Source organism: Schistocerca cancellata, chromosome 4 (genome assembly GCF_023864275.1).
Source record: "Schistocerca cancellata isolate TAMUIC-IGC-003103 chromosome 4, iqSchCanc2.1, whole genome shotgun sequence".
NCBI lineage: Eukaryota > Metazoa > Arthropoda > Insecta > Orthoptera > Acrididae > Schistocerca > Schistocerca cancellata.
The window spans coordinates 813,429,138-813,453,408 of record NC_064629.1 but is presented as its reverse complement, the minus strand read 5'-3'; the positions used below and the strand labels follow the sequence as shown (position 1 = coordinate 813,453,408).

Below are 24,271 nucleotides of genomic sequence, written 5' to 3'. Positions count from 1 at the left end.
CTGTTTTGAAGAAGAACTCCAACTGGCACCAAGGAAGCATGTGGCGCTAGCGTCACCACATGGAGGTGTCAGCCTCGAGACCAGTGGTGCGCTCTTCCCGGATAACAGCGCCGCAATCGGGAGCACTACTTTGCCTACACCAATCACGAGCTCTCCTAGAACTAAATCACTTCGCCGGGCGTGTATTTATGATGGTGTCTGGCCACTCTCAGCCAGTTCAGTTCACTGAGCCACTGCAAGAAGTTCTGATGCAGAGCGATCTCCAGGGTCTACACCTCGAAGACACCACACCGCAACCATTACGAGCAGGCAGACGTCAGCAAAGGAACTTCGTCTCTTCCGATTTGTCCTCCCATGGGAGCAGTGGTCAGAGACCAATATTCCTGTGTGGAACTTAAGATTTTTAACTATGGACTTTGATCACCGTCTTTATAGGACATTTGATCGTGAAGTGTTCAGTGACTCTGATCTTCGTAATTCTTTGTGTTCAATGTGTCAGCTTTCATGGGTTTGCGCATAGACAGAGACCGAACGAGGTAGTGCAGTGGTTAGCACGCTGGACTCGCGCTCGGGAAGACGACTGTTCAAACCCGCGTCCGGCCATACTGATTAAGGTTTTCCGTGATTTCTCTAAACTGCTTAGAGCAAATGCTGGGATGGTTTCTTTGACAAGATTTCGGCCGATTTCCTTCCCCATTCATCCCTAATCCGTGTCTGTGCTCCGTCTCTAATGACCTCGTTGTCGATAGGACGCTAAACACAAATCTCTTTCTCCTCCTCCTCCATAGAAAGAGACTAAATAATGAGCTGGTTTAACAATAATTACTTAGCGGCAAAGTTCATCTGTACTGAATTTACATCAGTAGTCAAGAAGGATAATTACTTGTGTTTTGCATATCTGTGTTGGACTGACAAATGTTGATTGCATACAACAGACATAAATTTGAGACACTTCATCTCATTACTATTCAAATCACAAACTAAAAAAAAGTGTTGGGAACAGATTTGGGAAATTTTCAGAAGAAAAAATTCTGACTTACAAGAAAAAAGAACTCAGTGCTTAAACAGTATTTATTTTTTCTCCATTTTACTGAACATATACATTTTTTAACTTAAGAGGATCATATTTAACAAAACACTCTGCAAATCTAGCTCTCACAGCAAGAACAGATCATCTTCCTCAGCCTTAATACCTAGGAAGAATCTCTGGGGTTCTTCTGGTCGTGAACTGCACCACAGTAAATCTGTAAAGTCGAGCTCATTAGGAAGAGACAGTATATATGTTACAAACAGGCGTCTTTTCTCCACACCGTTTGCGGCATGTGAGAAGAAGAACAAGTCGAAGATGCATACGAAGACGAAACAGAGCCGTGCCTTGTGCGGCTGCATCACGAAAAAATAACAAAAAGACAGAAGATGAGTATGGCCCGTTAATTAAGGGGACGTTGTATGCCCTATGCGCCAATGTTAAACTATCGAATTTTGTGACCCATTATCTTGGAAACTTTTTAAGACACCATCTTACAGTTTTCCATAATTATTGAATGCACCTTTCTAGATACACTAACCTAGAATTAATACTGAAATTGTATTGTGGGGCATGTTATCCTTTTTTTTTCGAACACTCGATTTTTTGACAGAATTTTGTAAATAAATGAAGATAAAAACAAAACAACTCAGGATATTTTAATTATTCTGGTTCCATATGTGTGGAATCTCACACATGGCATGCTGTGAAAATTTCATGTCTCTACCATCAGTACCTTTTTAGAAAACTGGTCATTTGTTGAAAAAAATATAGTTCAGATATATTGAGGTTTAAAACTTTTTTATTACAAATTCTTATACAGACTTACATTTCTGCGTCTTTTATGCACTAGAATTGCCCTGGCCCATAGTCTGCGTCTTCTTCAGTGTCACAACAGCCCAGTGCTTGCCTCCTCCTTTTCTTTGTTGCTTCTTTTGTCATTAGCTGAGCAGCTAACTCTGCTTCACGTACACGAAGCTCATCCAGTTCCCCCAGTCCTTTATCTGTGTTCTGTCCAACTCTTACCCCTAACATCTCCAGAACCTTAAGTATTTCAGAGTTCCCACCATTAAAAGTTATTACAGCATCAGGCACTGCTAACTTTAGAGTCATAAGGCCAACAAATACATTTTTAGGCACACAGCACCACACAACATTGTTGAAGGACTCATTCACATTCTGGGTCTTCTCATGTAAACACCTCTTTAGTAGCTCAGGATTTTCCAAATCTCTGTAAATAGGTTTAATTGCCTCCGTTACTGCCAAAGGAAGAGAATGTCACCTGTGTCTAAAGTTACTTTCCTTTTTGATGCACTAGGGGGATTGGTCACTTCAGAAACATTATCGTGGTTTCCTTCACTGCTAGCACACGTGTTTTCAAGTACTTCAGAAGAAAATGCAGGTATCACATATCCATCTGTGTCTGTATCTACTGTAGTGACAAATGAGTTGCAATTGTCCACCTATCAAAGTAACACTGTGATAAGAAAGATAGGCAGTAGCAAAATGTCAAACAAACTTTCGAATATCAATGATTTGTTTACAGTGTTAGACAAAGTGAAAGAATTAGTCAGTGCAAAAGCAAATTCATTAAAAAGCCAGTGCCTTCTTCTACAGAACATTTTAAATGATATGTGCGGTTCTGTAGATGAAGAAAAACAGAAACAAATTCAATTCTTAAGTGAACAAGTTAAGTTGCTATGTAGCACAGAGGAAAACTATAGGTTTAATCCTCACTTGTCTGTATTTTGATGTATCCTGCTTTCCATCTCCCCTGATGCCTACAAATTTTTCAAGTCTTCTGGCAATCTTATTCTTTCTCATCCAAGAACTTTGCGGAAAATATGTTCCTTATATGGTAATGGTCCTCATAATGAACAAAATGAAGGTGTTATGTTCCTGTATATTAAGGAAAGATTTAAAACTTTGCAGGAAAGTGATTGTATCATTTCTTTAGTGATGGATGAAATTCATATTAAACCTTATCTTGATTACAAGGGAGGAAACATTATGGGAGCAGCATTTGATAGTGACAAGGCTGCTGCTACAGCATATGTCTTTATGATACAATCATTGCTGTCTTCTTTTAAAGAAATAATGCATGTCCTTCCAGTGAGAAACCTTGTAGCTGAACAGTTATTTTTGTATCTGAAGAAAATAGTATGTGGCCTTCATTACATTGGTTTCAAAGTTATTTGTGTAGGAGCGACAACAATGCTATAAATAGGAAATCTGTGGCACTTTTTAGCTCACCTCCAAAACTCAGTATAGTTTACCCACATCCAGCTAATCCAACTCAGCCACTATTTTTTATAATGGAAGGGGTCGGAGAGATATAGTCATAAGCCAAACTTTTGCCGAAATTGAGATATTCACGCTATGACATTCTTAACGATACCCTCATTATCTTGGACTGAAGAAGTTCCGTCTTTCTCCAACAGCTATCAGGTGATGACGTAGTGTAGTTCTATACTCTGCCACCTGGTGTCATTTTCAGAAGATACATAGTCACAAGCCACATCAAAATGGCTGAATACTCACGTACATATGACGGTGCTTCGCACGTTCTAGGCGCATATGGCAGTAACAGTAGTTTAAATGAGAATTCTGATCCTTTTGACAGTGATGGTGATAATTCTTGTGACCATCAAGCAACAGTACTAGCTCAAAAGATGTTTCGGTAAGCATAGAAAATATTTTTTACTGGTGATCATTGTTCAGTGGCTTGTGACTTTGTTTCCCGTAACATTGCTCTCACAGTTGATCGTCGCCTTTTGTGTTAATGAGACACCTTTAGAGCCTAATTTTAATGATCGCTGATTGTAATAATAATGTAGTTTTCATGGCTGCAAACTTGTAAGAATATTTTTATTATCAGTGGCACTTCAGCGGCATCTAATGATTTGTGTGGCTTATGACCATATCTCACGGAAGTTCTGTGACTATTTTTCTATTCCAATTCATTTTGTTCATTCTGAGATACAGAGTCCTAAAGTTAAATAAGCGCTGAAAAATTTACAATTGAGATACCAGAAATAGTCAAGCATATGGCTTCTTGCTAGAGATGAACCTTTGTTTCTGTTTGTTTGGACCATTAATGTCAGAAGCATTATAGACAGAAAAGTGGAGATAATGGACTTGCACCACTATTGAAATAAGCCCTTCATATAAGTGCTATAGGAAACTAATCAGAGAAGAAGAAAATATTTTCCAGGCGTTTTGGGACATAGGAAACTTTAACGCCCAGAATACTTACCAAATGTGTTCTATGAAAATGGTACCAAAAAAGCGAAGGTTCGTTTCACTTTTTTTAAACACGAATGGGCCAACTGTCACAAATTTACTTTACCTTGTTCTGCTTCACATTTCTTTCTTTCACAGCTATCCAAAAATGACTACAAAGCAAATTTCATCTAGAGCTGTGACATTTTCATACAATGTGAAAGTAAATGGAATGGAAGTGATGAGATGCAAGCAAGCTTTCCTCACGGTTCATGGTTTACAGAACCACACAAGAAGAGTGAGGAATTTGCAACAGCAAATTCATTTTGACGAAAATACACAGACAAGACTTCAGAAGCATGTTCGATCTGAAGTCATTAACCTCGATACCCACTCTATTCAGATCTGGAGGTCCCATTCGTTTTAGTGAAGCGACTCAATTTAAGTTTGAGTATAAAGATCTCTTCACCCTAAGTGTGAAGCACTGCTACTCGGATATAGGAACCTTCATGTCAGTGGATCGACGTAGCAAGACGAAAAGAAGATCTGCTAAAGCAGATCCATTTCAGACGCCAATAAAATGTAGAAAGCCACTTCAAATCAATCAGAAAAAGATTGATGACATACTGTCTCTTATGGCATACATACCTGCAGCATACCAATGCTGTTTCCAGTCATGTGCTGGAAATAATGTGAAAGATAATGACGTAGAAGAACTTCCTTGATTTCACATTTACAGTGTAAAATAAAGTATTAGACTGACTTATCTGTTATGTATGTGTGTATGTGAAAGTGCAAAAATTGTTGAAAACTACTTGTTGTTATATAATTTTTAAAATACAACCTTTGAAACCTATTTTGTGTTCTAAATTATTTTCAGGGAGACACGGTCATAAGCCATTTTCGACCACATCATAATTAAAACGACTCTCAAATTAATGTTAAATAACAGAAAGAAGATCATGTAAATGTATTAAAGTATAATTAAAAGCAAGAAGGAAGTGTCTATTTAGTCTTCAACATTTTTATACTTCCATGGAACTTTAAAGTCGCTGTGTCTCAAAATTAGTTGAACGTGGCTTATTACTACATCTCTCTGACCCCTTCGATTCATTCTGTCCACATCCTTAAGTGTATACGTAATAACTGGGTTAATCAAAAGGAATCTCAAGTTTTCGTCAAATATCCACAATTTGATGGAAGCAGTGATGATTGTTAGGTGTTAATGGCATCTTCTGAAGCAGTGAGGCAGCTTCATAAGATTGAATGTAATGGTCTACTTAAGCACTCTTGTGGCCTTTCTTTAAAGTCTCTTTATCCATCTTCACTTGAGAAACAGAATGTGAGCATTGTTTTGCAGGTATTCAATGAATATACAACTGAAGCCGTTTCAACTATAGAGGAACAGAAAAAACTTATTACATTACCAGCCAACTGCAGAATTTATTAAAATTATACTTACATGGTGGAAAATTGTAAATGGTAAGACAGTTGACAAAGGTGGTCGACTAAATGATCCCTTCCAGTGCTCTCTGCCTTTAAGTAATGATGATGAAAAATTGGTTTTTCTGGAAAAGTTTCTTGTGTGGCTCGACAGGTGGAAGGACTTATGCCTGAAAAATAATACCCTTTCAAAGGAAACCCATATAGCTCTGACACACACAATCTACGGTTTGATTGAGATGGTAAGGTACTGTGCCAAAGAGCTTGGTTTCACTTATTTTCTGCCTGAAAAAATACAACTGATTCTCTGTAAGCAAGGTTTAGCAGTTACTGATCAATGGCTGGCTCTCAGTATCTCATATCTGTGAGACAGATTTTTGAGGTGCAAGCCAAGATGAGGATGCAGAACGTGTTACTACTCATGCTGAATTCAAGTACTTTTGCTGAACTGTCTGTTGCTGAAGCGTTCACCTTTAATTGTAATGATGACATAGAAGAGACTACACAAACAGACTCTGAGTTTATGGTTGACGTTATGTATTTGGAGGAAGATGTCAGGCAGGCAGAAACATACCTTCCAATATTAACATATTTAGCAGGATATTGTGTTCGCAGTGTACTGAAGAAACAGCAATATGAGGTGTGCAGCCAATACCTTCTCTTAGACGAAGAAATGTGCCTGCAAGCCGACCAACATCTTAGTTTAATTAAAAATTTGGACAGGGGTGCTCTGTGTTTCCTCAGCCTGATGTTGTGAATGGTGTTATTTACAATTACATTACTGTACAGCAATTAATATCTGCCCCTAATGAAAAGAAATGTTTGTCATCCAACAGTCAAAGGGTGCTTGTTCAAAATGTAACCATAAATGCTGTTCAGGAGAAAAGTTTCTTCTTAACAGACTTTGTTTGCAGTATGGTCATTTGGCAGACAAAATATTGAAGATTTTAGTCAAAGTATCCACCAATGCATTATTAAACATTTACATTAAGAAAAAGAATGTCACCTTTACTGCTTCTTTTAAAAAACAGAAGCTTAGCACATTTTAATTTATGTACAGTTTACATGCTAGGACATTTATCAGATGTCACAGGAAATTTCTGTTAAGTGTCACACATTCAGTTAAACTGTATTTAGTCCAGTGAAAGCAGAGGAAGGTCCTATGATCCATATTGGAAGTCATAACTGTTTCCATGCAAGATATTCAGCTGAAATAAATACTTTCTCCAGCACTAATGGCTAGTTTCAACCTCATCATTGTCAAATGTTATCAGATTGTGTACACATCCATCTGTGCACTTCATATTGGCCTAAGGTTGAAACTGGGCCAGTTTTTCCTAGTAAAGCCTTTGTCTTCCAGCTATTCTGTGCAGAAATATCTACATCCTTCTTTCAATTTGTTGAGCCTGTGGTGCCCAACAAGAAGAAATCTATGTACATAATTAGAGGCTAATATTTTGGCATGCAGACATATAAAACTTACAGTAGCATATTGCAGTACTACATAGGGACCGCCAAAAATGGATTGCTCCCATTTTCCAGAATCAGAATGACACCAGGGTGTTTCCTAATGTAGTTACTTCTCACAACAGCTGTCCATCTAAATTTTTATACAGGCTGTCAGTATTGTTCCATACGTATAACAATTAGTTATTGCTTTGCCTGTCTTATTTTACTGAGACACAGTTACATACTAGTAGTTGCTTATTCCACTCACAGTTTGGAGTAGCTTAATATCAGACACAGTAGTTAGTCTCCATTCCCAAATTTGCGTCTCATCCAGACTGTGACCCGTAATTTGTTACTAATCTTATTGTTTTTTTTAAACGTTACTCATAAAACCCCTTTAATTTGGAATCAATGTAAAATCACTACAGTTTTGATTTATGTTGTACATCTGTAGTTAATCCCAGAATTAGTTCCTCCAATTTATTTTGCTGACACATAAGTTCATTACAAGGAAACTTGCCTGCTTGTAGCTTATGGCAGGGTTTTCGACATATGTTGCATAACTGTGCAGTAACGATATAAAAGAGTTGTTTCAGTTGTGGATCAGGTATTCAACTGTAATGTGAGGTTGCTATGATATGTCATCATACTCAGTATTACCATTACTTATTAGTTTCCAATGACTAGCTACATTTTCACTTTGTTGAATGTCCTTTGGTAGTTCATCATCACAGTGACATCTTTATATCATGGTGCATACCCTCCAACAAATGTTTGTTGCTCTGTTACCCTGGCTGAGTTACTACATATGTCAGCAACATAAGTCATCTTTAGTCACAATTATTAAATTGTATAGACAGTAAGACTTGTAATGTAACCTGTTATATGCTTCTGACACGTTTTGCAACTGTGTCATTTTTCACGAATTACAATATATCAAATGTGTACAACAAATCAGTCATTTTGTGTAATTCCACTGAATATAGAAAAGCCTTGCTGCCTTTTAAGATGGAAATTGTGACAATTATATTTCTGTTATGGAAGCAGGTTGTGCCCTGGATTTTGCAACAACTTTTTCAGGAAGTACATGTACATATGTCTCACATAATAAATTATTGTTCATTACTTCTAGTGTTTTATACAACCTACATTAACATAAACTATTAATAACAATATTATTTTAAGCATGTTGAGGACTACAATTCTCATGTTACAGTAATCTGTCTTCATATTACAACGAATTAAACTTGCTGTAATCACCAGCAGTGATTTGAGATCTATCCCTGGAGTTACTAAAGTGCAAATGTGAATTGTAGGTCCCTTGTACTGAAGCTTACTAGAATTCTTCACATCGCATGCAGCATTCCCTTTATTTTTCAGAATAGCTTGATTCCCTTAGTGAGTCACTGTCTCTTGCAATCACTTAGGTAGACGCTTAATGAAATTATCTTAGGAAATACAGCTTGAAACAATGGAACAAATTAATCTAGAAAAAGGTTAAATTTATTATTGACGTTTTTAGCTTGATACATTGTCCCATTCCAACTGAACTGCTGAAACGTGTGCTGAAGGTTTGCAGATTTTCATTGTTGACTTATAGAGGGTGTTTGGGGAGGAAAGGTCAATATTTTAAACAGTGATAGTATAAGTACTTCTGAACAAAAAATGTTATATGGACATAGGTCCGCAAATGCTTCGGGAGGTATGGGTATTGAAAGGAACTTTAAATCTGCAAAATTGATGTGTACAGCGTGAATGTGTACGCAATACAATTGGACCGTAACGTGATTTTCTTGAAAACAATGCTATAAAGAATTAGTTATGTAACACATTTTTACATAATGTTTATTTACTTTGCAATTAGTCAGTGGCGGCTCGTGACCGAAGAAGATGGTGGTGAACTTTGCTCACGAAGGAAAACATCAACAAAAGAGAGAAAATCAGTACACTGCTCATCTTTTTGTAACGCCTGATATAAACAGACCGCTCGCTCGTGTCACTCCTGCATCTACTCATAATAAAACCAAAAGATGTACACAGAAAAAAGTATTACTTTTGCAAAATAAAAGGAATTAAAATCAACTGCAGCTCTATGTACTCAAAAAGTGGTAGGCAAGCCTTTCTAACCTTTTTCAGCAGGACTGATGCTAATGCCGCTCAATTTTATCTCTGAATTTGGATGTGGTGGCGATCACTTGTACAGGATTTCTATTCTTCTTTCCTTCACATTTGCAAATCTTTCAATCACTGTTTGATTGAAGTCTGTAATTCCTAAAACGAGGTCTCGTTCGATAGAGAGCCTCGCGAGTGCTGATAGTCTTTCTTGGTCCATAATATTCCACAAGAAGGTTTTGATGCGTTTCAGCGAAGAAAAACAACGTTCTGCTTCTGATGTGGTCATTGGAATTGTAATTATCGCTTTCAGGAGCTTCACAGACTCGCTCAGTATATCACAAAGATTATTGTATGTTATGTAATCCAGAAAGCTCAAAGCTCCAAACATGCTTTTGAACTCCTCTCTTCCATAAATAACAGAGAGTTCTGTTCGAAGATTCTTTGCTTCCAAAAAAAAAGTAGCATTCAATAGTAGCTCTGAAAGAAGTTTCTGGAAAACTGGAAGAGTAAGTAGCGAATTTCTCTGGTAGAAAGAGAGAGGGTCCAATTAGGTGTCCAATGAACTTGAATCTTTCTTTTGCCTCGTAACTTATGACATCACATACTTCTTTTGCCCCCCGCAGTAAATTACACATCGCTGCGCCATCTTCAGTTCTCCCTCTTTTATGGTACTCGTGTAAACCTGTTGAATTTTCACTCACTCCTCCCCTAATGATCGCAATTTCACGCTCAAAAGCTGTCAGCTGATTTTGTGCGTAAGTTGGGTCAATATCACTTTTTTGTAGCTGGTTATACAAAATTTCAACATGGATCATGATTTTATGAAAAAATGAAAGCCAAAAAATGAACTTTTCATCCTTCAAAATTGTTACTAAGCCACAGGCTTGCAGGATCTTGTTCTCATTACACAGTTTTTCCCCCTGGCTCATATTATTCATGCACGTGATAATATCTTCCCTATATTCGGAAATGGTATTGACGTCCTTGACTGAAAATTCCACCGAGTAGGCACTGAACGTGGCAGTCGTTTTCGTACTATTTCGTCGAGAACTGCTGTTCTTTGAGGAGATGCTGAAAAGAAGCTGCAAAGTCCCTGAAGTTTAGTGAAGAATATTCGCACATTTTTGTTAATGGAAGCTGCTTTAAGCATAATGAGATTCAACTGGTGGGTATAACAATGAATGTATGAAGCATTGAGAAACTTTTCGTTAACAAGAGCCTGCATGCCACATGACGAATCATTCATGACTGCTGCACCATCATATGTTTGCGCTATTAGCTTATGTGTGGAGTTCCCCAAATGATTATCTATCTGTTCGATGATGGACGTTGCCAAAGACTGGGCATCATGCTTTTCTGGTGCTAGGAAGTCCCAAAATCTTTCAACTGGTTTTCCGTTAATGATGTATAGGGTGTTTCAAAAAGACCGGTATATTTGAAACGGCAATAAAAACTAAACGAGCAGCGATAGAAATACACCGTTTGTTGCAATATACTTGGGACAACAGTACATTTTCAGGCGGACAAACTTTCGAAATTACAGTAGTTACAATTTTCAACAACAGATGGCGCTGCAAGTGATGTGAAAGATATAGAAGACAACGCAGTCTGTGGGTGCGCCATTCTGTACGTCGTCTTTCTGCTGTAAGCGTGTGCTGTTCACAACGTGCAAGTGTGCTGTAGACAACATGGTTTATTCCTTAGAACAGAGGATTTTTCTGGTGTTGGAATTCCACCGCCTAGAACACAGTATTGTTGTAACAAGACGAAGTTTTCAACGGAGGTGTAATGTAACCAAAGGACCGAAAAGCGATACAATAAAGGATCTGTTTGAAAAATTTCAACGGACTGGGAACGTGACGGATGAACGTGCTGGAAAGGTAGGGCGACCGCGTACGGCAACCACAGAGGGCAACGCGCAGCTAGTGCAGCAGGTGATCCAACAGCGGCCTCGGGTTTCCGTTCGCCGTGTTGCAGCTGCGGTCCAAATGACGCCAACGTCCACGTATCGTCTCATGCGCCAGAGTTTACACCTCTATCCATACAAAATTCAAACGCGGCAACCCCTCAGCGCCGCTACCATTGCTGCATGAGAGACATTCGCTAACGATATAGTGCACAGGACTGATGACGGCGATATGCATGTGGGCAGCATTTGGTTTACTGACGAAGCTTATTTTTACCTGGACGGCTTCGTCAATAAACAGAACTGGCGCATATGGGGAACCGAAAAGCCCCATGTTGCAGTCCCATCGTCCCTGCATCCTCAAAAAGTACTGGTCTGGGCCGCCATTTCTTCCAAAGGAATCATTGGCCTATTTTTGAGATCCGAAATGATTACTGCATCACGCTATCTGGACATTCTTCGTGAATTTGTGGCGGTACAAACTGCCTTAGACGACACTGCGAACACCTCGTGGTTTATGCAAGATGGTGCCCGGCCACATCGCACGGCCGACGTCTTTAATTTCCTGAATGAATATTTCGATGATCGTGTGATTGCTTTGGCCTATCCGAAACATACAGGAGGCGGCGTGGATTGGCCTCCCTTTTCGCCAGACATGAACCCCTGTGACTTCTTTCTGTGGGGACACTTGAAAGACCAGGTGTACCGCCAGAATCCAGAAACAATTGAACAGCTGAAGCAGTACATCTCATCTGCATGTGAAGCCATTCCGCCAGACACGTTGTCAAAGGTTTCGGGTAATTTCATTCAGAGACTACGCCATATTATTGCTACGCATGGTGGATATGTGGAAAATATCGTACTATAGAGTTTCCCAGACCGCAGCGCCATCTGTTGTTGAAAATTGTAACTACTGTAATTTCGAAAGTTTGTCTGCCTGAAAATGTACTGTTGTCCCAAGCATATTGCAACAAACGGTGTATTTCTATCGCTGCTCGTTTAGTTTGTATTGCCGTTTCAAATATACCGGTCATTTTTGAAACACCCTGTAGCTGCAACTCTCCTTAGGGGTCAGCCTGACGATGGCGGCGGCCATATCCTCCTTTGTCAGGGGGACCGGCGGCTCTGCTCGTCGTCTCCGTCCGCGGCGCCGAACGTTCGCGGAAATTTCCACCTCCACCCGGCGGCCGCATGCATCACTCTCACTCGTCGACTTCTTCGGTGGTGGGGGTCAGATGCTGCCGTCGTCCAGGAAACATCCCCTGGACGGTCATCCGCCGCACCCTGCGTCTCGCCGAAGCGATCTTCTCGTTCGGTCCTCCTCGATGTCATGGCCCTGGCCCCCAACACGACAACTTTGCGTTTTTAGAAAGCGACGACAATTTTTCTTTCTTTGATAGGGGGTCACGCCACGTGGATGTTGCCACTCGCGTCCCTAAAACCCTAGCAGGCTGTTGTCAAATCCCGGAAAATGCTGCTGAGCGAGGGCACACGAGGCGTGTAGCCAACTGTATGAACCCGCGCGAGCGCTTGCTACGAAATCACAAGCAAAGGGTTAGCCTCGGCAGCGTCAGCATAGAGCCTCTGCGCGCTTCTTCAGCCACAGCACGAGTGCGTTTGTGCGTGCGTGCGTGTGTTTAAATGTCGGGTTCATGTCCAGTTCATATCTATATAGCCTCTGGACCGCAGGCTCCTTTGCCTCGTCTGCAATGGCGGGGCCAATCGGAAGGGGCGTCGCGAATGGTGGTGCGGGACAATAGCGGACGGAGGTGGGAGGACTACCTGCGCGTCGGGAGCCCTGGCGACGCGTTCTGGTGCTGCCCGTCTATTTCATCCACTCGCCGCTTTCACATCAGAGCGCTCTTGATGTATTCTTGTTAGCACTACGTCCCGTATTGTCGACCGGAACAGGATTTCCAATTGAGATCTGTATTGGACGTAGCGCTAGCAAGAATACGTCAAGAGCACTCTGACGATAAAGAGGCGAACGCAGCGGATAGAACAGACAGGCAACACCAGGACGAGGCTCCAGGCTCCTCCAACTCGCTGGGAGTCCTCTCGCCACCGTCAGCGACACCCCTACTGGAGGCGGGCGATTGGCTCAGCCGTTGCAGACGAGGCAGACAACCCTGCGGTCCAGCGGCTGTAAAGACGCCAACTGGACATGAATCTGACACTCTGCCTGAGGATGACGAGTAGGAAACTTGTTGAGACCTTGCTGCAGAACGACGTCTTGACTCGGGTGAGAACCCGAGGAGACTTCATCATTGAAATTGGACGAAAAAGCGTACATTCCCATAGAAATGGTGGATGGGTTAGTGTCACCATAAGCCAGCGACGTGTTTTAGCTATAGTTCAAATGGTTCAAATGGCTCTAAGCACTATGGTACTCAACTTCTGAGGTCATTAGTCCCCTAGAACTTAGAACTAGTTAAACCTAACTAACCTAAGGACATCACACACATCTATGCCCGAGGCAGGATTCGAACCTGCGTCCGCAGCGGTCTCGCGGTTCCAGACTGCAGCGCCTAGAACCGCACGGCCACTTCGGCCGGCTAGCTATAGTTGTTGAATGATTTAGTGATGCTGTAAATTGTCATGTTGTAAGATATGATGCAAGAGGATTTGGTTGGTTGGTTGTTTGGGGAAGGAGACCAGACAGCGAGGTCATCGGTCTCATCGGATTAGGGAAGGACGGGGAAGGAAGTCGGCCGTGCCCTTTGAAAGGAACCATCCCCGCATTTGCCTGGAACGATTTAGGAAAATCACGGAAAACCTAAATCAGGATGGCCGGACGCGGGATTGAACCGTCGTCCTCCCGAATGCGAGTCCAGTGTGCAAGAGGATTTCGTGATACTGTATGCAAATGTCGTATTGCACAAGGAGACGGCGAATATTTTAGTAATACAATAAGTTTTTGTGTTGAAAGACCATTCCGGCCGCTGTGGCAGAGCGGTTCTAGGCGCTTCAGTCCGGAACCGCGCGTCTGCCACGGCCGCTGGTTCGAATCCTGCCTCGGGCATAGATGTGTGTGGTGTCCTTAGGTTACTTAGGTTTAAGTAGTTCAAAAAGCCTAGCTGACTGATGACCTCAGAAGTCAAGTCCCATAGTGCTCAGAGCCATTTGAACCATTTGTTAAGTCCCATAGTGCTTAGAGCCATTTGAACCGTGTGAAAGACCATCCTCTGTGCCCATTGTTGCTAGTGCACGCTTTTGTGATGCCGCTCAATGAGGGGACACGTGGTTTGAATCGTGATGGTAGAGGAAATTATCATCCTCAGTATTTGGCGGGCGATGGGAGGAGAAGGTGTCGTGTAGTCCGATCACCAGACTTTGCGCCAATCTCCTCTGTTAAATTCCGAACTTCTGCACATGGTGTGATTAAGTGAGAGCCTGCGGTGGGAATGGGAATGTGAAGACTGGTGGGTCCTTTGCTGCTCTTCGAGAGGCGTAGTCTGTGAGCATCAACGAGAACTAATTCCACTTTTTTCTGTCAGTATGCACGCAGTTTTTTTTTACACGAGAATTTCTAGGGGTGATACATTGTCACGTCAAAATTTTCGTAGTTTGTCATGTGGCAACGAATCGCCCAGGCTGCCGAGGACGGTAGGGAGCTACGAGCAGATTTGTTTCTTTGCTCCCTGCCTCACTAATCGCTGGCATTGTTCTGAGGTACCCACGAAACACGATATAGTCGACAGATGGATGTGGTTGGGAGCTTGGCCGATCTGCTCTGTATGGAGATTCGGCCATCCCCGATCACCAGATATTTAGTCGTCAGACACGTTCTCACTCATTTTATTTTACTTATTCTACAGAGCTACAGCCTATTATCTGAGGAGCTAAAATTCGCCAATAGTACACATTTTCGTGGATAATCGTATATGTATATAATAATTATTCATTTCTGGTACTTAATAAAAGATGATAATACTGCAAAAATGCTAAAACTACAACTATTTTCTACAATCACAAAACTACGATAAAACGTGTAACCAGTTACCCAGCTACCAATACCACTCGGCGGAGGTTCGAGTCCTCCCTCGGGCTTGGGTGTGTGTGTTTGTCCTTACGATAATTTAGGTTAAGTAGTGTGTAAGCTTACGGAATGATGACAGCAGTTAAGTCCCATAAGATTTCACACACATTTGAACATTTTTTCGCTTCTCTCCATCTATAGTGTAAGCTGCTAATAAAAATTTTCTGTGTTTGTGACCGCATTGTCAAGAGGTAAAACTACCAACGTTCGGTCACTGTTGCAAGAGACCTTCTTCAGGGTTTTTTAGTTTACTGCCGAATGAGAAAACTTTGTTTCTTATATAGCTGCAGACGTAGTTGTTATCTACTTTTGATATGCTGTTAAGGATGTAGGGGAAGGATGTTAGAAGTTTTTTATTGATGTTTTTATTATTTCTTTTCATTGGTGGAAACCCGACGTTTTGCCCGGCCACTGTGGCCGGGCGATTCTAGGCGCTTCAGTCCGGAATCGCGCTGCTGCTGCGGTCGCAGGTTCGAATCCTGCTTCGGGCATGGATGTGTGTGGCGTCCTTAGGTTAGTTAGGTTTCAGTAGTTATAAGTCTAGGGGACTGATGGCCTCAGATGTTAAGTCCCATAGTGCTTAGAGCCATTTGAACCACTTTTGAACCGACGTTTTGATTGGTGTTTGTATTAGTGCTTGTGATTAGTGGAAATCGGCGAACGGAAAATCAGGGGCAGTTGTGACGTGGCGTTATTTTCCTGCTTTCTAGCGTCGGCTGAGGCTTGCCCCTACTCTGTGTCCCTGAGGCCGCTGCGGTCTCCCGCGCGGCTGTGTATATTACTGCAAGTGAGCCGTCGTCCTTCAACGCTGTTATTGCTGACAGCCAACACATCGGAAGTCGGTACGCGTCTTCTCTGTTCATGTGGGCCGTCACTTGGCTGTTTCTATTGCCTCTCTAATCTTCCTCCTGAAAGTAGGAGGCTGTTCCGCCAGTACGCGAGCTTCACCAAAATCTGTTTGCTACACTCGTCCTGGTGTTCTGCCACTGCTGAATTGGTGTGTTGTCTTAGTCGGGTATATCTTCAGTGTTCTGACATCTGTGTGCTGATGGATCGCCTCGTCTCGCCACATTCCCACCTGAACATTCATAAACTCCAGCAGCATGCAGTTTATCAACTGCACCTTTCGTTGCGCGAAGAACATCTTTTATTCTGTTGCTGCTTCGGAAAATCGGCTTGATGCCTACTCGGTGGAGAATTTTGCCCACCCGTTCAGTGACACCTTCAACATATGGTAATAGATCGATGTTTTGTGCTTCTTTCTGCTCTCCTCTATTGCCTTTATTCTTTGTCGTCATACACTCCTGGAAATTGAAATAAGAACACCGTGAATTCATTGTCCCAGGAAGGGGAAACTTTATTGACACATTCCTGGGGTCAGATACATCACATGATCACACTGACAGAACCACAGGCACATAGACACAGGCAACAGAGCATGCACAATGTCGGCACTAGTACAGTGTATATCCATCTTTCGCAGCAATGCAGGCTGCTATTCTCCCATGGAGACGATCGTAGAGATGCTGGATGTAGTCCTGTGGAACGGCTTGCCATGCCATTTCCACCTGGCGCCTCAGTTGGACCAGCGTTCGTACTGGACGTGCAGGCCGCGTGAGCCGACGCGTCATCCAGTCCCAAACATGCTCAATGGGGGACAGATCCGGAGATCTTGCTGGCCAGGGTAGTTGACTTACACCTTCTAGAGCACGTTGGGTGGCACGGGATACATGCGGACGTGCATTGTCCTGTTGGAACAGCAAGTTCCCTTGCCGGTCTAGGAATGGTAGAACGATGGGTTCGATGACGGTTTGGATGTACCGTGCACTATTCAGTGTCCCCTCGACGATCACCAGTGGTGTACGGCCAGTGTAGGAGATCGCTCCCCACACCATGATGCCGGGTGTTGGCCCTGTGTGCCTCGGTCGTATGCATTCCTGATTGTGGCGCTCACCTGCACGGCACGAAACACGCATACGACCATCATTGGCACGAAGGCAGAAGCGACTCTCATCGCTGAAGACGACACGTCTCCATTCGTCCCTCCATTCACGCCTGTCGCGACACCACTGGAGGCGGGCTGCACGATGTTGGGGCGTGAGCGGAAGACGGCCTAACGGTGTGCGGGACCGTAGCCCAGCTTCATGGAGACGGTTGCGAATGGTCCTCGCCGATACCCCAGGAGCAACAGTGTCCCTAATTTGCTGGGAAGTGGCGGTGCGGTCCCCTACGGCACTGCGTAGGATCCTACGGTCTTGGCGTGCATCCGTGCGTCGCTGCGGTCCGGTCCCAGGTCGACGGGCACGTGCACCTTCCGCCGACCACTGGCGACAACATCGATGTACTGTGGAGACCTCACGCCCCACGTGTTGAGCAATTCGGCGGTACGTCCACCCGGCCTCCCGCATGCCCACTATACGCCCTCGCTCAAAGTCCGTCAACTGCACATACGGTTCACGTCCACGCTGTCGCGGCATGCTACCAGTGTTAAAGACTGCGATGGAGCTCCGTATGCCACGGCAAACTGGCTGACACTGACGGCGGCGGTGCACAAATGCTGCGCAGCTAGCGCCATTCGACGGCCAACACCGCGGTTCCTGGTGTGTCCGCTGTGCCGTGCGTGTGATCATTGCTTGTACAGCCCTCTCGCAGTGTCCGGAGCAAGTATGGTGGGTCTGACACACCGGTGTCAATGTGTTCTTTTTTCCATTTCCAGGAGTGTAGTTTTATCTATTTAGTTTCATCCCATAACAAATGGCACCACAAATGGACTTGAAATTTTGTAGTTCACCCTTAAGATGTTCCATATCGCTGATCCTGTGGGCCCTTCAAATGGTTCAAATGGCTCTGAGCACTATGGGACTTAACATCTGTGGTCATCAGTCCCCTAGAACTTAGAACTACTTAAACCTAACTAACCTAAGGATATCACACACATCCATGCCCGAGGCAGGATTCAAACCTGCGACCGTAGCGGTCACGCGGTTCCAGACTGAAGTGCCATGAACCGCACGGCCACACCGGCCGGCACCTGTGGGCCCTCTTGGTTAAAGTGTGCAGGGCAGATTTCTTCTGCATAGGGCCTGTAGGTACCTGTCAGTACTGGTTGGCTTCCTATGTACTCTACGGCCTAGTTCACCATCAGACTTACTGTAAACTTCCACGTCCAGGAAAGGGAGCACTACGTCCTTTTCTATCTCCATTGTAAATTGGATTCTGTTGTGCTGGTGGTTGAGATGTTGGTGGTAATTCCGTAGCTCTTCCTCTCCATGTGGCCAGATAAGGAAGGTATCATCAACATATCGGAGCCAACATTCTGGGCGTAATGGTACAGACTGGAGCGCTGTTTCTTCAAATGCTTCCATGAAGATGTCTGCTGCAATAGGTGAAAGTGGGAGGGGGGGGGCACATAGAATCCCTCTTTCCATCTGAAATAGGTGGTCGTTAAACAGAGGCGCACGAGCTCGCAGATATCAGGTGCCACGCGTACCTCTAAGATGTTCATGGTGTCCTGTACTAGTACATTCGTGAATAAATAATATTGACAATGCGATCACAAACCCAGAAATTTTTTTATTGACTGTGACAATGGCCGCAGAAGCCTACGTTTATATGTAGTCTATGTTGTTTAGCTGGGATGGTAGTGTGTTGACGCGTGGTTGAATGCTGCAGTGTCTTTCAAGATGCTCCAGGTTGACTCTTTCCTCACTGCTGATTTGGGATCCAACATCCTAAATACCTGCCGGTCATTACCTGCAGCTTCTTCATACAGTTCACAGGGCCACAATGTGAGTACTGCCGTGCCCACACTGCCACAGGAGCAACTATCATTCATTTGTCTTTTGATTTTGTATAGATACTTGGTATACGGGCCATGACAGGTCAGATAATGTATTTATTTATTTAATCGTATGGTGATTTTATACAATATACACTCCTGAAAATGGAAAAAAGAACACATTGACACCGGTGTGTCAGACCCACCATACTTGCTCCGGACACTGCGAGAGGGCTGTACAAGCAATGATCACACGCACGGCACAGCGGACACACCAGGAACCGCGGTGTTGGCCGTCGAATGGCGCTACCTGCGCAGCATTTGTGCACCGCCGCCGTCAGTGTCAGCCAGTTTGCCGTGGCATACGGAGCTCCATCGCAGTCTTGAACACTGGTAGCATGCCGCGACAGCGTGGACGTGAACCGTATGTGCAGTTGACGGACTTTGAGCGAGGGCGTATAGTGGGCATGCGGGAGGCCGGGTGGACGTACCGCCGAATTGCTCAACACGTGGGGCGTGAGGTCTCCACAGTACATCGATGTTGTCGCCAGTGGTCGGCGGAAGGTGCACGTGCCCGTCGACCTGGGACCGGACCACAGCGACGCACGGATGCACGCTAAGACCGTAGGATCCTACGCAGTGCCGTAGGGGACCGCACCGCCACTTCCCAGCAAATTAGGGACACTGTTGCTCCTGGGGTATCGGCGAGGACCATTCGCAACCGTCTCCATGAAGCTGGGCTACGGTCCCGCACACCGTTAGGCCGTCTTTCGCTCACGCCCCAACATCGTGCAGCCCGCCTCCAGTGGTGTCGCAACAGTCGTGAATGGAGGGACGAATGGAGACGTGTCGTCTTCAGCGATGAGAGTCGCTTCTGCCTTGGTGCCAATGATGGTCATATGCGTGTTTGGCGCCGTGCAGGTGAGCGCCACAATCAGGACTGCATACGACCGAGGCACACAGGGCCAACACCCGGCATCCTGGTGTGGGGAGCGATCTCCTACACTGGCCGTACACCACTGGTGATCGTCGAGGGGACACTGAATAGTGCACGGTACATCCAAACCGTCATCGAACCCATCGTTCTACCATTCCTAGACCGGCAAGGGAACTTGCTGTTCCAACAGGACAATGCACGTCCACATGTATCCCGTGCCACCCAACGTGCTCTAGAAGGTGTAAGTCAACTACCCTGGCCAGCAAGATCTCCGGATCTGTCCCCCATTGAGCATGTTTGGGACTGGATGATGCGTCGTCTCACGCGGTCTGCACGTCCAGCACGAACGCTGATCCAACTGAGGCGCCAGGTGGAAATGGCATGGCAAGCCGTTCCACAGGACTACATCCAGCATATCTACGATCGTCTCCATGGGAGAATAGCAGCCTGCATTGCTGCGAAAGGTGGATATACACTGTACTAGTGCCGACATTGTGCATGCTCTGTTGCCTGTGTCTATGTGCCTGTGGTTCTGTCAGTGTGATCATGTGAAGTATCTGACCCCAGGAATGTGTCAATAAAGTTTCCCCTTCCTGGGACAATGAATTCACGGTGTTCTTATTTCAATTTCCAGGAGTGTACATTTGACATAAGGCAAATGATTTTAACAATGTTCATATGATATAAGACAAGATTAAACCTTAAAGTCCGTGTATTTCACCCAGTTAATTAAGCTGGGTGTGAGAGTGAACAAGTCATCGGGAATTCCAGGGTATGAATGAAGTGGACAGTGTTGGACTAAATGTTCAATTGTCTGCTCTTCTTGATTACATTCACACATTGGTGAACTGATCCAGCCCCATTTGTACCTGAAGTAGCTACAACCACCATGTCCAGTCCTTAACCTGTTGAGGCGGCACCAAAGTTTCCTCGGTAGGTCAAAACCTTTTGGCTTCTTTGTGGGATCAAGGTGATGGGCTCTTGTTCCCAGTGTTTTTTGTTGACCATTCATGCTTCCAGCTTTCATTTAGAGCAAAACCATCCGCGATGAGTTATCCTGCAGTAACACTTGCTGGTCTTCTTGATCGCAATCGTTGCTGTGGCGGATGCCAGAATTCCTGGTGCAGTGGTAGAGAAGGTGATGCAGAGATTTGCAGAGATAACGTATCAGTCCACTCGATGGGTTAAGGAATCTCATCTTTGATGTTAGGGAGGAAATTGTATAATCTCCTGCCTACGTATGAATTTTACCACTTATTTCGCCACAGTTATGATATGCGATCTTGTTAAACGTTTATGTATTGGCCTCAGTTTCAAGTATCCTTCGTATTTTGATTTGACTGCCTTTCTTTAACCAATAAAGAGCTTCCATTTTCCTGATTTCCAAATCCAATGGGCATATTCCTACAATTATTAACAATGCATTATAGTGCATAGGCACCGGTTAATCTTAGTATCAGCCTTCGTTGAACTTATCTGAGTAATGAGGCTAGCTTCAAAAGCTGAAATCTACGAGTGCAAACTCTCGCACCATACCCTGCGACTGATGATACCACAGACTGGTGGTGTGCTTAATACACTACTGGCCATTAAAATTGCTACACCACGAAGATGACGTGCTACAGACGCGAAATTTAGCCGACAGGAAGAAGAGGCTGTGCTACGCAAATGATTAGCTTTTCAGAGCATTCACACAAGGTGGGCGCCGGTGGCGACACCTACAACGTGCTGACATGAGGAAAGTTTACAACCGATTTCTCATACACAAACAGCAGTTGACCGGCGTTGCCTGGTGAAACGTTGTTGTGATGCCTCGTGTAATGAGGAGAAATGCGTACCATCACGTTTCCGACTTTGATAAAGGTCGGATTGTAGCCTATCGCGATTGCGGTTTATCGTATGGCGACATTGCTGCTCGCGTTGGTCGAGATCCAATGACTGTTAGCAGAATATGGAATCGGTGGGTTCAGGAGGGTAATACGGAACGCCGTGCTGGATCCCAACGGCCTCGCATCACTAGCAGTCGAGATGACAGGCATCTTATCCGCATGGCTGTAACGGATCGTGCAGCCACGTCTCGATCCCTGAGTCAACAGATGGGAACGTTTGCAAGACAACAACCATCTGCACGAACAGTTCGACACGTTTGCAGCAGCATGGACTATCAGCTCGGAGACCATGGCTGCGCTTACCATTGACGCTGCATCGCAGACAGGAGCGCCTGCGATGGTGTACTCAACAACGAATCTGGGTGCACGAATGGCAAAACGTCAATTTTTCAGATGAATCCAGGTTCTGATTACAGCATCCGGATGGTCGCATCCGTTTTGGCGACATCGCGGTGAACGCACATTGGAAGTGTGTATTCGTCATCGCCATACTGGCGTATCACCCGGCGTGATGGTATAGGGTGCCATTGGTTACACGTCTCGGTCACCTCTTGGTCGCATTGACGGCACTTTGAACAGTGGACATTACATTTCAGATGTGTTACGACCTGTGGTTCTAACCTTCATTCGATCCCTGCGAAACCCTACATTTCAGCATGATAATGCACGACCGCATGTTGCAGGTCCTGTACGGGCCTTTCTGGACGCATAAAATGTGCGACTGCTGCCCTGGCCAGCACATTCTTTAGATCTCTCACCAACTGAAAATGTCTGGTCAATGGCGGCCGAGCAACTGGCTCGTCAAAATACCCCAGTCACTACTCTTGACGAAACCGTGGTATCGTGTTGAAGCTGTACCTGTACACGCCATCCAAGCTCTGTTTGACTCAATGCCCAGGCGTAGCAAGGCCGTTATTACGGCCAGAGGTGGTTGTTCTGGCTACTGATTTCTCAGAATCTATGCACCCAAATTGCGTGAAATTGTAGTCACATGTCAGTTCTAGAATAATATATATGTCCAATGAATACCCGTTTATCATCTGCATTTCTTCTTGGTATAGCAATTTTAATGGCCAGTAGTGTAGTTATTGTGGAAGTCGCCCACACACGTGCCGATATTGGGGCCGGTATGCAGCAGCCACTAGTGGCTCGATAATCTGGTTACATGTTGCAGGAGGAGATGGCAAAGGCGGCCGGGTACGCCGTGGAGGCCCACGAGGTGCGCACCGCGGACGGGTACCTGGTGAGGCTGGAGCGGCTGGTGGGCGGCCGCCCTGGCGGGCAGCCGGCGCTGCTGCTGCACGGACTCTTCTGCGCCTCTGACCTCTGGCTGCTAAGGGGGCCCGGCGCCGCGCTCGGTACGTATGAAGCCAAGGGAGGGCTGAACTTTGTACTCGCAGTTTATACACTAATGAGCCAAAGAAACTGGTACACCTGCCTAATATAGTGTAGGGCCCTCGCGAACATGCAGAAGTGCTGCAACACGACGTGGCATGGACTCGACTAATATCTGCAGTAGTGCTGGAGCGAATTGACACCGTGGTCTTCCGAAGCAAGAGTGATTTCAGGTGTGCCGCAGGGGAGTGCCGTAGGACCGTTTCTATTCACAATATACATGAATGACCTTGTGGACAACATCGGAAGTTCCCTGAGGCTTTTTGTGGATGATGCTGTAGTATATCGAGAGGTTGTAACAATGAAAAATCCAGGAGGATCTGCAACGAATTGACGCATGGTACGGGGAATGGCAATTGAATCTCAATGTAGACAAGTGTAATATGCTGCGAATACATAGAAAGATAGATCCTTTATCATTTAGCTACAATATAGCAAGTCAGCAACTGGAAGCAGTTAATTCCATAAATTATCTGGGAGTAGGCATTAGGAGTGATTTAAAATGGAATGATCATATAAAGCTGATCGTCGGTAAAGCAGATTGCACACTGAGATTCATTGGAAAAATCCTAAGGAAATGCAATCCGAAAACAACGGAAGTAGGTTACAGTACACTTGTTCGCCCACTGCTTGAATATTGCTCACCGGTGTGGGACCCGTACCAGATAGGGTTGATAGAAGAGATAGAAAAGGTCGAACGGAGAGCAGCGCGCTTCGTTACAGGATCATTTAGCAATCGCGAAAGCGCTATGGAGATGATAGATAAACTCCAGTAGCTCGGTACCAGCTTTTGTTGAAGTTTCGAGAAAATACCTTCACCGAGGAGTCAAGCACTATATTTCCCCCTCCTACGTATATCTCGCGAAGAGACCATGAGGATAAAATCAGAGAGATTAGAGCCCACACAGAGGCATACCGACAATCTTTCTTTCCACGAACAGTACGAGACTGGAATAGAAGGGAGAACCGATAGAGGTACTCAAAGTACCCTCCCCCACACACTGTCACGTGGCTTGAGGAGTATGGATGTAGAGCTGTCCATAAATCCGTAAGAGTACGAGGGGGTGGAGA

The 24,271-nt window shown here is 44.5% G+C and overlaps 1 protein-coding gene across 1 annotated transcript in view; it reads left to right on the top strand.

Moving 5' to 3' along the window:
* The window catches only part of LOC126183869 (lipase 1-like), a 295,410-nt gene that overhangs the window by 50,077 nt on the left and 221,062 nt on the right, over positions 1-24,271 (top strand). Inside the window, exon 2 of the mRNA XM_049926161.1 lies at positions 22,980-23,163. Within this exon, the coding sequence (XP_049782118.1) occupies positions 22,980-23,163 (184 nt within the window). The remainder of the gene's footprint in view (positions 1-22,979; positions 23,164-24,271) is intronic.